Source organism: Callorhinchus milii, unplaced genomic scaffold (assembly GCF_018977255.1).
Source record: "Callorhinchus milii isolate IMCB2004 unplaced genomic scaffold, IMCB_Cmil_1.0 Scaffold21, whole genome shotgun sequence".
Classification (NCBI taxonomy): domain Eukaryota; kingdom Metazoa; phylum Chordata; class Chondrichthyes; order Chimaeriformes; family Callorhinchidae; genus Callorhinchus; species Callorhinchus milii.
In genome coordinates, this window is record NW_024704762.1 from 523,227 (window position 1) to 537,383 (window position 14,157).

Sequence of the window (14,157 nt, forward strand, 5' to 3'; positions counted from 1 at the left end):
AAAATAGCAAAGTGCAGTACTGAAGTGATCCACTCTCACACACAGCAAAACCTGTCCAGCCTTCTACATGCTATCCTGGGCACGGAGTGGCCCCAATCATGCCGAGTGAAAAATCCAATATATTTAAGTATTTAAATGACACCTGAATGATTCAATACAAATTGTTACAAGCATGTAGCATTGTTAGAGCTTCGGTCAATTATTAAGAGACACTTGTCAATTCCAAACACGAGTTGAAGTTGGGTCCTCATTTGAAAGAAACACTTTGAATTCAGTTGAAAAGTTTGGTTCCATTCTGGCAAAGTTATTCAGTCAGCCACCACTTGGGCATAAATGTCTCTCCTGACCAGACAATGAAAATAAATAATACATCGTCATGGTTATCTTTTCAAAGTGTGTAGAATCTTTAAACAGCTCTCTAACTGTTTCTAACATAACACAACACAAGAAGCTATTACCAAAACTTGGAAAGGTTTCAGCACAGACAAGTTCCATATCTGACGTAGATAACTTCACACTGAATAAGTGACAAAAGAAACCGGCAACTCTGCAATAAGATGTAGCTATGTTCAACAACAAGCAAACACAGTAATATGGACAGTTCTCAGAAGTTAAGAGCCCAGAGATCAATCAGAATGCTGTGGTTATAGGCTGAGGGGATGCTTTTGATCACCAGTAATGGGTGGCATTACAATAAAGGGATTGCAGAGATTCTGAAATATTCATCGCACTTCAGAAAACACTTGTATTTCATGTGCAATATCTTTTATTGTGCTCAAACCAACACCACTATATTATCATGAGAAATTTTGTATCACTCCCATAGCCAGCCATTCTTCTAACCCTCCTGATAAAGACTCTCAGTTTCAAAATAAGCAAGTGGTAAAACAACATACAACTGGACAAAAATAACACCCGGCTCTGCGCTCACACAGCAATTCTTTTGACCAATCACAATGTTAGAGAAGCATTGTTATAATTGTTAACATGGCCAGAAGAAACCAGGCAATAGTGATGCCATCAGTGCCTAATACAGCAGCCAGGGGGCACCGGCAGTGCAGGGCACAGTAGCCAGGGGGCACTGGCAGTGCAGGGCACAGTAGCCAGGGGGCACTGGCAGTGCAGGGCACAGTAGCCAGGGGGCACTGGCAGTGCAGGGCACAGTAGCCAGGGGGCACTGGCAGTGCAGGGCACAGTAGCAGGGGGCACTGGCAGTGCAGGGCACAGTAGGCAGGGGGCACTGGCAGTGCAGGGCACAGTAGCCAGGGGGCACTGGCAGTGCAGGGCACAGTAGCCAGGGGGCACTGGCAGTGCAGGGCACAGTAGGTAGGGGGCACTGGCAGTGCAGGGCACAGTAGCCAGGGGGCACTGGCAGTGCAGGGCACAGTAGGTAGGGGGCACTGGCAGTGCAGGGCACAGTAGCCAGGGGGCACTGGCAGTGCAGGGCACTGCTGCCTCATGTATTCTGCCCACAAGTCACAGCAGTTATACAGATAGCAGAGACACACATTGACCTCAGATCTTATGAGAACAAGGTTGGTTTGTAAGCAGCATTCGATTTGCCTCCCAGTGCAGATACTAAAATATAAACAAAAGAACATTAATTATTGTTTTGCCTTTTTACATATACCCATGAAGGCCATGTGATTTAGGAACTTTGTATAAGATAATTTCTATATTAATTTTGAATGCTTAAGCTATAGGAAACAAGTCAGAGGTGCCAGGAATCACTCGCTTTCAGTTTGCCCACAAACTATTTAGTTTCCTGAACACTGTCTCCAGTGTGAAAGGCAATAATCCACATTGGTTTGGAGACTGGACAATGCAGTATAAATATAAATCTGCCCCCTGTAAAATATATCATTATATTACTGGGGGATGGGGTGAAGAAGAATAGATTAATTCCATTTGATTCTATCTTCATAGAGAAAAAATATTTTAGACTTGGAAACAAATCAACCAATAATTAGCTTAACACAGTCTTGCAGAAATCATCTTATATATGACAATCTAAAGAAAAATAATCAGGTTTGTCTCAAAGCAAAAAGCCGCATGCAAATTAAACAGATATGGATAGCACCCATAGCCAAACAAACACCAGGGTACGTCTTGTTGCAAGCAGAAAGGGACAAACACACCACTGACACAAGCACCGCACAAACACGCATGGGCGCACGCACCACACAAACGCACGCACGCACCACACGCACGCACCACACACACACACACACCCCCGCCACACCAAGGCGCCCGCCACATACAGCTGGTGTACACAAACATGGATACTGTCAATCACTATAAACCAAACAGGCTTGTGTATATGCACCTGAAGACACATGTACAACAACATAGACGTGTGTGAATAAACACACATGTATGACAGCTTAAACATTAAAGGCAGCACACACATGTGCATCCACAGGCATGTAAAACAGCATACACTTGCACATGAACATACATGTAAAGCATACTTGTGTGTGTATGAATACACAGATACGAGACATTACGCACAGGTATGAAAGCATACACCTGTGTTCATGATCACACATGATGAACATACACAAGCAGCGTCTCGTTTTCAGAGCACAGACATAGTAACACAATGTCAGGAAGTATCTATCTCAATGCAATTGCAGATGCACTCAAAAACAGCAGAAAGTTTTAAATGAGCCTGTAAATATTTTAATATTTAGTGCAAGTTACGTCATGTACCGTATTATTCATTTGATCTTCAGTTTCTTCATTAGGAACAATTAGAAATCACACAAGTTTGCTTGAATATGTAATTTTTTTTAAACAATGATTTTAGTTACAAGCGACTCCAGGGGAGCATGGCCAGTTTATAATGCATTTCTGTTTTGGATTGAGTGCACAGTTGGAGATTTGGGTCTTCATCTCTTAACAGCAGATTCATGGATTGTGAGCTAGATTTGCCATCGACAGATGAATTCAGTAATTGACATCACATGGAGCCTCGTTTTAATACATTTTCAACAAGATTAATTCTGTGTGGTGCATTCCTGTTAAGAATGGGTACGATTGAGGGGATACCAACATTTATGTTGATGCCCACCCCAGCATGTTTATTGTTGCTTTTCTCTGCTCACAATCCCAATATTCAATTTCATAATTAATAAGGAAAACTTAAGATTTTCAAGCCTATCCAAATCTTTTGCCCAATTTTCTGTTACAAACATTGTACACTAAGGGAAAGCTTTTAATAAAGCAGAACAATCAGGGAAAAAAGGACCACTCCATATTTTTCACTGAAAGCAATGAAAAGATCATTCTAACATTCAAATGGGCACCACATTGGTAAAGATTAGAGTTCTAAACTCTGGAGATTAAAGTACATCACCCAAGGCACTGAAGTCTGCTGTCCAGGTGCACTTCATCCAGTGAGCACTGAAGGACTGCCAATGGATCCAGAAACTGCTGCATCAAGATGCAGTTGTGACTGAGACTGCAGTAATGAACAGTCACATCTGTGTGCAGCAGGGGGTGTAAACAACAACAACAACAAGATTCCATTTATAGAGCGCCTTTCACGTCGGGAGGATGTCCCAAGGCGCTGCCTTGTGTAAAGGAAACCATTGCAGGACCATTGCAGTGCACAACACATCTTCATGTCTCTGCTGCCTCCAGTAAAAGGCCCAACAGGCACTCACAACCACACTTCTACAGCGTGCATTGATACAGCGCCTTCACACAGGTTGTGTCTCAGAGCTTCACACCGGTGGACTCTGGCCCTGAGTCAGGGGGAGAGGGAGGGGGGAGGTGACTGTAAGCACGATCAAAAAGGAAGGTCTTCAGTGAAATTGGATGGTGGTGAGGGAGAGGGCCAAACAGGCGGCCCGGAGCCAGCCGAGCGGAGGTAACAGGTGGGGGAGTGGGGGGTACGCAGGTCGGAGAGGCAGGGCGGTGCGAGGGCATTGAGGGATTTGAAAACGAGTGAGAGGATCTTGAAATCCATCCGTTCGGTGATTGGGAGCCAGTGCAGCCTGGCAAGGACTGTGTGATGGGGGGACGGAGTTTCATGCGGGTGAGTATCCGGGCGGCAGAGTTTTGAATGAGTTGTATTTTGTGTATAGTGGCGCTGGGGAGACCAGCGAGGAGGGCATTGGAATAGTCCAGCCAGGAAGTGATGAAGGCATGGACGAAGGTTTCAGCTGCGTCGTTTGTGAGGTACGAAGAGAGGTGGGCAATGTGACAGAGGTGGGAAAAGGCAATCCCGGTCAGGGAATGGATGTGGTAGAAAGGAAAGCTGGGGGCAAAGGAGTGTAGGTTGGGGTCTGTGGTAGGAGCCATGGAGCCAGTGATGGAGAGAGAATGGATGGTGGGGCAGGAGGAGATCTATCTTGGAGATAAGGAAATCCAAGATCGCTTCACACTTGGCACTTGATGTTAAGATTGAAGGGGTTTGATGGGGCGCGCGGAGTAGGTAGTGGAGGACAGGATTCTGGAGTTGCTTTTGGCCTCCAAAATGATCTGCGATTAGAATGCAATTATGGCTTGGGAGAGGGAGCGGGTGTTGGTGTGAAGATGCATAAGCCACAGTTGCCGGTGAACCGTGAAGCTTGTTTTGTGCCATCTGCGCTCGAGCAGCCGGGTTTGGAACTTGAGGGAGCAGAGATGACTGTTGTACCAGGGAGAGCGGGTCGGTTTGGAGATGGTCCTGGATTTCAGGGGGACGAGAAATTAAAGGTGAAGGAGAGGCAATCGTTTAGTTTAGCTTTTGACAGCTGCATCAGGATCGCTGCGGATGGAAGGACAGAGGGAGAGAAGGTCCGGGGATGAGAGTGCGTTTGTGAGGGACTTGGGCAGAAGTTTGTCCCATGGGCGAAAAAGATGGTGGAGGGCTTGGGAGAAACGCGCACAGCAGTGTCCCACAGACATTTGTGGATTGAGTGACCAATTTATTATTATTATTACTGAGGAATTATTTCCCCCAGAAAAGCGATCCACCAATCGACTAACATCCAGGTTCCTACTTACAGCTAAGTAAACAGAGGCGTGTGGAATAAGGAAACTTGCCCAAGGTTTCGCCCGGTCTGGAATCGAACCCAGGTCTCTCGCTTGCAAGGCGAGCACTCTAACCACTGAGCTACAGGACTCCACAGGCGTTCTTAAAAGTAGAATGGCTTGACACCGAGTCTGAAACGGGGAAGGTAACCAAAAGCACTATTGAAGAGGAAAGTCTTCAGATGTGATTTGAAGATGCGCAAAGTGGGGTAAGGGGTTGAGGCAGGGGGTTCTAGAAATTCGAGCAAAGTGGCTGAAAGCACAGCCACCAATGGTGGAGCAGAGTGGACGAAGGGACATGCAGAATAGTCGAGCCGCTGAGTGAAGGCAGATCGGAGAGACAGGTAGGTGCCAGGGCATGAGGTGATTTGAAGGTGATAGTGAGGATCTTGAAATCACTACGCAGTGATTTCACAATTCAGTTAGTTTCATTTCTTTCCTGCCTTAGAAACAGAGGGAGGTGCAGCTTTGGTGAGGATTCTGTCTGCTTCCCAAGATGTTACCTATCACTGCAGCTCTGGGTTCGTGCCTCTGGGACGCTACCCTGTGTGAAGGGCGCTATATAAATTCAAGTTGTTGCTTTGGATAAAGCAACGAACGAGTTTGGCAGTACAATCCTAAAAGTCCCGTATGTTGCAAAAGGCTCTGAACCCTCCAGGTGCAGGAAAAATGTACGTGGCTTCAGATCTCTACATCTTTAGATATACCTATTCTGTATAAGGATTTTAGATCTCCATCAGACCAGGTAAAGCTCCAGAAGGTCCTGGAATATGAAATACCTGCCTCTCTACTACTTTAGAGAACAAGTACTCACCAGCACTGGGAGCCTGGCCATGAATCAGGGTCGGAGGTTTCAGTCGAAAGCCAACGTTCTTTTCGTCTAAACAGAGAGGAAACCAGGGAGTAAGTCAGTCTGCAGCGATTAATGAAATGGACACACCAAATTCAGCAGCACAGCTGGACCAATCATCCCTCTCCTGTCCCCAGTTCAAGTTCCTGATGTATTCAAAATTCTGGACACCTACCCTCTCTCTGTGGGACCTGTACGTGAGTACCTCAAATCATAGAAGCCCGCAGAGGAGGCCACAGCTGGAACATCTGTCTCTCCAGAGACTGGAGATTGGATGAGAAGGCAAGACGAAAATCAACATAGAAGCGAATGACAAAAGCAAAGACGTTTTACTACGGACTGTAAAACTTACCTGGTTCGGAGTCAGAGTTGCTAGCTGCTGCTTGGCAGAAACTTGATGGCATAAACACATTATTCTTTGGAACTGCAAGATAAAAACAAGTGTCAGTAGTAGGCACAGCAATTCCACCCTGAAGGTGCGATATTACAGTCAGTGATTAAGAATGCAAGGATCAATACCTTGGATATAGGGCACTGGCCCCACCCCTCTCTTCTCCACCCCCAAACTGAAAGGAAAGAATAAACGGTAAGGGCTTCTTCTCAGACTTGCAAGAGGTAGGAAGTGGTGTTCTGATAGAAGCCCGTGTTAGGACCGCTACTCTTCACCATATACGTAAAATGATATCAATTCAGGTATAGGAGGTGTGGTGTCGACATTTACAGATAATAAGAATAATCTTTGCATTTGATATGGCACCTTATCACATAGCACAGCAGTGTCCCACAAACAGTCATGGATTGAGTGACCAACTTATTTTTTTTTGGAAGAATTATTACCCCCGGAAAAGCGATCTGCCAATCGACTAACAACTGGATTCCTACTTACTGCTTGGTAAACAGAGGCGTTTGGAATAAGGAAACTTACACAACATTTGGCCCTGCCGGGAATCAAGCGCAGGTCTCTTGCTTGCGAGGCAAGTGCTCTAACCACTGAGCTACAGGACACCAAACTGGGTTGGGCATCGTAAATAGTAGAGGAATGTCGAAAGACATAAGCAGGCTAGCGGAATGGGCTGACAGATGTTTAACATGGGTAAATACAAAATAATTCTCTTCTGCGGAAAAAAATAAAGAAGCCTATAGTGTAGATGAGCGTGGTCCAACAGGCGGCCCACAGGTCACAGCTGGCCAGCCGGTTGATTTTACTGGCCCTCAAACCATTTTCTACTTCACTGCTTTACCTCTCTTCTGGTCGGACTCCACGAGGCAGCGCAGAGAGTGACAGGAAGAGAGGCAGAGCGGGAGACACTTTCCTGCTCCACACTTCTCCGTCACCTCTCCAGTGTAACTGGTGAGGCACAGCCATCATCAGTAGAAGTATTTTGCAATTCAAAAACTATAGAACTATGAGTCTCAATAGGAAACAGAAGATGTGGAAAATAGAGGATTTCAGTGCAAGTGGGAAGTGGATTACATGTTTATTAAAATTAATGGAAAATATCAGTGCCTTGTTTGCTTGCAAGTTTTGTTGAAGGAGCTCAGAGTTTGCAATTACGGTATTAATGTGTTTGGGTTTTGTGGAGCATTCTCTGTAGGGGCCTCCATGCTGAGTTGTGCTTTGACATTAAAACATTAAAACAATTTCATGCCATATACTATTTGAGATGAGTCACACAATTTGAAGCATAAGATTTCTGTATGATTATTTTATGTTTCTGGAAGGGAAAAACAAAAATATTGCTTATGCGTTTCTCAAATTTTTCAGACCTCAACACCCAAACGGTTGGACCCCTGTGGTCTAGATGATAAGAACCTAAGAGTGGAAGAGCAAAGACATCTGGGGATTCAGATCCACAAATCTCTAAAAGTAGCTACACAAGTAGATAAAGCTATAAAACAGCCAAGTCTTGGCCTTATATCCAGAGGGATTGAATATAAAACTGAGAAGTTATTGCTGAATTTGTACAAAACCTTGGTTAGACTACATTTGGAGTATTGTGTCCGGTTCTGGTCTTCCCATCTCTTGCCAGTCAGAAAAAAAGCCCTTCAAGCCCTATAAGGATAAAGCAGCGATGGTGGGAGGACAGTACAGGGTTACTAGCATGATACCAGAGCTGGCAGGTGGCAGCGTGATTATCCTTTGGATAATCCTATCCAGCCCAAGCCCACCTCCAACCGCGGGCCAGCCACTCCCTCCCTCACTCCCCGGCAAACGTCCTCTCATGGCAACAGCCGGAATCGGCGGTTGGGAGGACACAGTGAGGGAAGTGTGAATAATGCCGTCTGTTACTGCAGTGTCTTGCACAACCAGGAGAGTGTCCGTTTTCACTGGCAGAGCCACATGGTCTGTGCAAGAGGGAGGGAGGGGAGATTGATTGAGAGAGGGGTAGAGGGTAGGGAGAGTGTATGGGAGAGAGGATGTGACAGAGGGTAAGTGAGAGAGAGTAATTGAGAGAGGGAGGGAAGAGTGAGTGAGAGACAGACAGAGAGAGATGGGGGGAGAGAGATGAACAAAGGGTGATAGGGAGCACAGAGAGATAGAGAGAAGTGAGGACAGTGTTCGTTGTCAGGATGGATGTCGGAGCCTGGAAGGGCAGAGCAGTCACTGGGGGCAAGGAGTCATCCCACCTCAGCTCCTATTAACTCTACAAGTCAAAGCCCTAATGGGTATGGTGATCCTAGCTGGGCAAGCAATGGGAAAGCTTGCCAGACAGTGATATCAATGGCTGTCTGGCAATCACGCTCCCCTCTTTCAATCACTCTCTCGCACACACTCCCTCTTCCCTCTCTCCTCTGCGGTTTTAGCTGGTTAGATTCCAGCAGTTCCCCCAACGCACACTCTGGGATTGTCAAGCCTTGGCACTTGTCAACCTGTGCCTAATACTTTCTGGAATAGTTAAGCAAGATGCGTCACTCCAGGTAGAGAGAGCGCATTCATTCCAACAATCTATCTCCGGATGTCCATGTGTAGGTCGGATGCATGGAATTCTCAGCTGGATTGGGATACTCAAGCATGATGATGGGTTTCTGTATATATCAGACACCTGACTGACCAAAGAAAGAGTACTGTGGCCCGCCTCGCTCAGGAACTGGACTAGAGACCGCTCAGAGGGCTGACTCAATTCCAACATTCCGTTGCCAAGCATGTAACCCTAGAGCCAGTTCAGCTCCAAGAAGACCCAGCTTACCTCTCCCCCTCCCCTCCAGCAGGAAGATAGTTGGTCATTTGGCATCCAACAAGAGCAGGTTTGAATTCTCACTCGGTGGATGGCAACTACAGAAACTCCCTGCGAGCTTCCTGGTGGGCAACAAAGCTCAGCACAAAATGCGTAAGAGCATTGCCACCATTTTCATATCCACAGCTCGGACATCACTTCCCACTGATTGATGGTTCCACCAGTTGGAGGTGCAGAGATTGAGCAAAAGCTGCTTACATCTCCGCAAACCAGTTAAGGCAGATTCCAAGCCCTGGATGTATGAACTTAGCAGCTTGAACCCAGAGCCTTTTGGCTCAGAGTCCAGAGTGATATCATCTGAGCCAGAGTGACACACAAAGTGGTACACAGGAATGTCAGAAATTAATATTTAATAAATGGGGAAACAATGTATTAATGGGGTTCTTTAACCAATCTGACATAAGACTGGAATGAGATTAAGCATAGTCAAAATAGGGAGAGGGTTCATAGAAACTATTATGTACGATCTTAAAATTCACAACAAAATGTCTTATAGGCTAACAACAGAATTTCTGGCTGTAAGTCAAGACCTGACCTAAGCGGACAATCAGTCCTCAGAACAACACCAAAAGAGAAGCAATTTGTTTTGGAAAGCTTATGGCAAACCCACTGTCATGCTTAGGAGTATCCGAACTAGGCAAGAGTTCAACATACTATAATAACAAATAATTCTTGTATTTCATCAGAGCACACATAACTGTGGAAAATTCTTAAATTCAGTCATTCATACAGCACCTTTGTAACGTACAAGGCACTCTCTGACATGGTACACACTGGTTATTTGTGGAGGCCTGTAGTTTAGTGGTTAGAGCACTCGCCTCGCAAGCGAGAGGACCTTATTTGAACGACCAGATAGGGTGAAACCTTAGGCAAGTTTCCTTACTTCATAAATCTCTGTTCACCGAGCAGTAAGTAGGAACCCAGCTGTTAGTCAATTGGCAGATCACTTTTCCAGGAGTTATAATCCATTTTTTTTTAAAAAAGAATAATTTGGTTACTCAATCCATTACTGTTTGTGTAACGCTGCTGTGCGCAATTGGCTGCCACGTTTCACCCACAAAATATGCAGTCAATTCACTTTACACTATATCCTGCGAAGCGCTTTGAGACGTCTCGAAGACATGATGAGGCGCTATATCAAATGCCAGATTTATTATTATTATGAAAACCCGTTTTCTGTTGTTCTTAAAAATAATTGGCTTCCATGTCTCCTAATGTTTTCACTGCTTTACGTGCTCATCAAGTTCACTTTTGAATCGTTTGATTTATTCACAGCCTCAACAACCACTTGTAGTTTCCATCCTCTCCTCATTTTGACAGTGATTGGTCTCATTCCTGTCTGTGGCAGTTGATTAAACAACCGGTGCAACCTTGGTATCCAGTTAGGTTTCCAGCTTTCTTTTCTCCCTTACATCCAGCCCCCCACACCCCACCAACACTATATGTATACAGCGACTCTATCTCTCTGATAATAAATGTCTGTAAATTTTTTGCAAATTACATCTTATTGTCGTTGAGGATCATTTTTGCGGTTGAAAGTTTATTAACTTGACCCCATGACCTGAATACGGGTGTGACCTTCATGCACTGTTCAGCGACTGTGAGGATGTTATCCCAACGTGAGGCCCTACAAAAATGCTGCTGTTGTTGTTATTGTGAGGAGATTCTCAAGCTGTTTGTTCTCATCACACAGTACAGAGGAGACACTGACAGTGAGCATGTCTGAGGGCAACAGAGCTCGCCCAAATCCACTAATCTGCTAGTTACTGGTCAGGGTTAATGACTGTCTCCAGGCTTTGGGTAACTACTCTGCAATATTTCTTGACAACAAAGCTTTTCAGGATGAATCCAGAAAAGTCTTAGGTAATGTTAAAGGCACCACTAGAATTCTTTGATAATCTTAACTCAAAGACTTAACTACAATAAACATCCAACAAATACAACAACTTGCACTTATATAGTGCCTTCCACGCCTGGTAGCGTCTCAGGGGGCTTAGATAAACTCAAGATGCTACACAGCCATTTAAAGTTCCACAACTGTACCCAGAAGGCTAGAGTAATAGAAGCACAAATTGCATTTCTGCAGGGAATCCCAATTGTGAGGTTCATAACCAGAAAAGTCCTTTTAGCATCATTTGGTTTGTAAAAGGAGCCAGTATCACATGCACCAACAAGAAGAGCATACCTGGCTGTGAAGGTGGGAACACCTGTGTGAAAGACGACGATCTTTCACGTTTAACTGGAGGAGAGTAATTTCCATCATCTCGGTCAGAATCTGAGACAAGAAAAGCAGATTGTGTGTAAAGGAAAACACGTTAATCATATTATCAAGGCTGACAGCATCACCCTTCATGGTTGCACTCCAGACCTCATGGAGCTAATACAGAAACTCGGCGTTCTGTTCAACTTTCATCTAGCCTTCATACCCCACATCCGTGCCATGACCCGCTCCGCCTTTCCCCACCTCCACAACATCGTCCGGCTCCGCCACTGTCTCACACCGCAGGCCACTGAGACCCTCATCCACGCATTTATCACATCCAGGCTCGACTACACAAACTCAATGCTGGTCACCCTCCCCAACTCCTCCCTCCACAGGCTGCAGAACAACCAGAACTCTGCATCCTGAGATCTCTCCAGCACCAGGCTCCACGACCCAAACACCCCATCCTCGCCCAGCTCCACTAGCTTCCCATCACTCAGAGGATAAAGTTCAAGATCATGGTCCTCAAGTTCAAAGCCCTCCACAGCCTTGCTCCTCCCTACCAATGTGACCTACTAACCTCCTACCAACCTGTCCGCTCCCTTCGCTCAGCGGGCTCCAGCCTGCTTCACGTCTTCCGCCTTTCTCACCCCACCATTGGTGGGCAGACCTTCAGCCTCTCTGCTCCCATTCTCTGGAACTCCATCCCACAGTCCCTCTGCCAAGCCCTCTCCCTTCTTCAAGATCTGTCTCAAGACCATACTCTTCGACCGTGACTTCAGTCACCTTCTTACCCCTACCCCCTCCCCATCCTCCATCCCTCCTGATCCCAACCACCAACCCGGGGGCAGATCCCTGATTGCCCAGTGTCTTGGAATGTCCTCCTGCCATGAAAGGTGCTATACAAATGTAATTTTTTGTTGCTATTATTATTGTTGCATGTAAAGGAGATCATCATAGAATCATAGAATTATACCGCACAGAAGGAGGCCATTCGGCCCATCGTGTCTGTGCCAGCTCTTTGAAAACAGCTTCCAAATCAATCCCATTCCCCAGCGCTCTCTCCATAGCCCTGATCAACCCCATTCTCTCCCCATAGCCCTGATCAACCCCACTCTCTCCCCATAGCCCTGCAAGCTTGTCCTCCCCTAATAATTATCTACTTCTCTCTTAAAAGTTGTTATTGAATCAGCTTCCACCGGCCTTTCAGGCAACGCATTCCAGATCCCAACAACTCGCTGTATGAAAACGTTTCTCCTCACCTCCCCCCAGTTTCTTTTAAATAACTATTTTAAATCAGTGTCCTCGGGTTAATGACCCACCCGCCAGTGGGAATAGTTTCTCCTTGTTCACCCTATCGAATCCACTCATAATTATGAAAACCACTATTAAGTCTCCTCTTAACTCTCTCCAATGCCTTGACATCCTTCTTAAAGTGTGGGGCCCAGAACTGAACACAGTCTCTCGCTGAGGCCTCACCAGTGTTTTATATAAAGGTTCATCATAACCTCCTGGCTTTTGTATTCTATGCCCCTATTTATAAAGCCTTGTATCCCGGATGCTTTTTAACAACTTTATCTGCCTGTCCGGCCACCTTCAAAGATTTACTATATGACCCCCAGGTCTCTCTGTTCCTTCACCCCCTTTAAGATTGTACCATCAGCTTATATTGCCTCTCCTCACTCTTATCCCAAAATGCATCACTACCGCAAACATGCAAAGTGCTAACATGTTCGCAAGTGAAAGCGATAGAATATCAGATTAATTCAACTTGAACACACTCACCTTCACCTTCTTCAGGACTGGAAGCGTCCACTGGTCTCTAAAAGACAAAAAAAAATAAGATTTACTAGCTGTCATTACCAATCGTTCATGTTAAACCAACTGCCTAAAAACTAAAATACAAAGAATCACATTGTGGAAAACCAAAGATGAACTACGTTATGTCATCTTCATTATTAGAACCATAGAAATTTATAACCGGCCATTCAGCCCAAAATATAGAGTCAGGTCTGCTAGCTCTTTTAAAGAGCAATCCATTCAGTGCCATTTACCTGCCTTTTCCCCATACCCTCTAATTTAAATAATAAGTAATAACAATCCTTACATTTCGTATAGCACCTTTCATTTCAGGAGGACATCTCAAACCGCTTCACAAAATAAAGTAAAGTAGAGCGAATGCGTCTTTTGTGGGTGAACGCAGCAGCCAATCTGCCTATAGCAGTATTCTACAAACAGCCATGAAAATCACAAATTTTATTTTGGGGGATCTCTTTGGTGGATGGGATATTTCTGTGCACTATTGACAGCTGTGTTTCGTCAACAAAATATACAGTCAATTCACTTTACAATATATCCTGTGAAGAGCTTTGAGATGTCCCTATGACATGATAAGGCACTACATCAAATGCAAGATTATTATTATGGGATCCTTAACGTCCACCTGAACAGGCAGGTGGGACCTCAGTTTAATGTCTCATCTGAACAGCAGCTCCAACAATGCAGCACACCTCCAGCACTGTCAACATTGGAGTATCAGACTAGAGTACCAACACAGGGCTTTAACACACAATCTTCTGACTCAGACCAACTCATGCCTGACAAACCTTGGCCCCTATCCCCATGTGTCTCAGATTCCAGCACTGTGCATGTAACAAGTCCTCCAATCAGGTTCAGCCCATGTTCTCTGCCACCCTCCACAAGCAGCCAACATTAAGGCCGGCCGGATCAGGAGCCGGGAGGTGTGGAACTAAAGGAGGGTAGGGGAGCAGGATTACAAGTTAGGAGGTGATTAACATGAGTAGTGCTAAGAAATCTAAGTGGTTTTGATTGGAAACTGAATGGGA

General features: G+C 45.4%; 1 protein-coding gene across 5 annotated transcripts in view; it reads right to left on the reverse strand.

Moving 5' to 3' along the window:
• The window catches only part of ranbp3b (RAN binding protein 3b), a 70,748-nt gene that overhangs the window by 39,159 nt on the left and 17,432 nt on the right, over positions 1-14,157 (reverse strand). For all 5 annotated transcript variants that reach the window (XM_042342637.1, XM_042342635.1, XM_042342636.1 and 2 more), the window contains 4 exons: positions 13,097-13,133; positions 11,294-11,383; positions 6,225-6,296; positions 5,837-5,902 (listed from right to left, as the gene is read on the reverse strand). In XM_042342637.1, the coding sequence (XP_042198571.1) occupies positions 5,837-5,902; positions 6,225-6,296; positions 11,294-11,383; positions 13,097-13,133 (265 nt within the window). The remainder of the gene's footprint in view (positions 1-5,836; positions 5,903-6,224; positions 6,297-11,293; positions 11,384-13,096; positions 13,134-14,157) is intronic.